Raw genomic sequence first — 1,415 nt, 5'->3', positions numbered from 1 at the left:
GATGAAAATGAACTTTCTATTTGGTAACATCTCTCGCCTGCGTAGCATAAGCAGATCGGAAATTGTGAGCGATGCCTATCAGCAATTTCGTGGCAAGGCCAAATTTGTTGGTACATACATCTTCACCAAACCATTATTGGTAATACTCGATTTGGATTTGGTGAAGGCTATTCTTATTAAAGATTTCAATAAATTCACCGATCGTTTTCAATATAGTGCCGATCTTGGCAATTCAATCAGCGCAAATCTTTTTGCTCTGCACGGTGAGAGGTGGCGCCCATTGCGCATCAAACTTTCACCCACATTCACATCGGCCAAAATGAAGTTTATGTTTCCCACACTGGTGGCGGTGGCACGTCAGCTTGATGAGGCCTTCAGCGAGGAATTGACGCAAGCCAAGGACGGTGTTATTGAGCTGCACGACATGATGGGACGCTATACTACCGATGTTATCGGCACTTGTGCCTTTGGTGTAGAATGCAATAGTTTGAAAGATCCTAATGTAGAATTTCGGCGCATTGGACGGCAAATTTTCTATCCAAATTTTCTTTCAATACGCCTGCGCTTGTTTTTGATCACTTATTCGGGGATATTTAAGATATTAAAATATTTTAGGCGCACAACCAAAGAGGTTGAAGAGTTTATAATACGGCTGGTGCGTGACACGGTGCGTTTGCGTGAGGAGCAGAAAATTCAACGTAACGATTTTATTAACTTGCTGATTGAGATGAAAAATACTAGGGACGAAAACGGTAAACCTATGTTGACTTACGAAGAGATGGCTGCACAGGTATTCATCTTCTTTGCTGCTGGATTTGAGACCAGTTCGAGTAATATGACTTATGGCCTATATGAGTTGGCCAAGAATCCGCAGTTGCAGGAGAAATTGAGAGCTGAAATCGTCAAAGTGCTGGAGAAGTACAGCGGCGAGTTGACTTACGAGGCGATGATGGAAATGACCTATTTGGATCAGGTTATCACAGGTACATAAGTGAGACTAAATGATAGAGTCGATAATGATGGGCATTACGTCGTACAATCTTACAGGCAAACAAACAAAAGTTCGCTATACACCCCTGAGTGAGTCCAAAGTATTTTTGCAAGGCAATTTTGAAAAAAAAAATGTGTATGCTTAACCTAGGGGTCGCCTCTGCAAACAATTCGATAACACCTATATTCGGCAATAAAATAGTTCTACTTCCTACAAAAATGAATCACTTTTGCTGGGCTTTAATTCACTGACATTAGTCATTTGCTTAAGATTTTAAGACACTGAGATGGCCGATGGAGTTTCTATTCATTATATTCTTCTATTCCGAGAGTAGTCCAACAAGGCGCTTTATAAATGAGTAGACAGATAGGTAGATTTGGCTGGTACTGCTACGCAGGGAGTTTTCACCCTCGCTTGCTGAACC

At 41.5% G+C, this 1,415-nt stretch overlaps 1 protein-coding gene across 1 annotated transcript; it reads left to right on the top strand.

The window, feature by feature from the left end:
- Position 1: 1 nt before the first annotated feature.
- LOC108354625 (cytochrome P450 6a9-like) lies at positions 2-991 on the top strand. Its single transcript, XM_017605800.1, has one exon. It carries the CDS (start codon positions 2-4, stop codon positions 989-991), a length of 990 nt encoding a protein of 329 aa, XP_017461289.1.
- The last annotated feature ends 424 nt before the right edge of the window (positions 992-1,415 follow it).

The sequence above is a fragment of the Rhagoletis zephyria genome, unplaced genomic scaffold (assembly GCF_001687245.7).
Source record: "Rhagoletis zephyria isolate East Lansing unplaced genomic scaffold, Rhagoletis_zephyria_1.1 Rzeph_scaffold_37641, whole genome shotgun sequence".
NCBI lineage: Eukaryota > Metazoa > Arthropoda > Insecta > Diptera > Tephritidae > Rhagoletis > Rhagoletis zephyria.
The sequence above is the reverse complement of the archived record's forward strand: the minus strand, read 5'-3'. Positions and strand labels throughout refer to the sequence as shown.

Bases quoted from the DNA above. Each gene is read 5' to 3' on its own strand.
- LOC108354625 (XM_017605800.1), top strand. From the start codon at position 2: ATGAAAATGAACTTTCTATTTGGTAACATCTCTCGCCTGCGTAGCATA.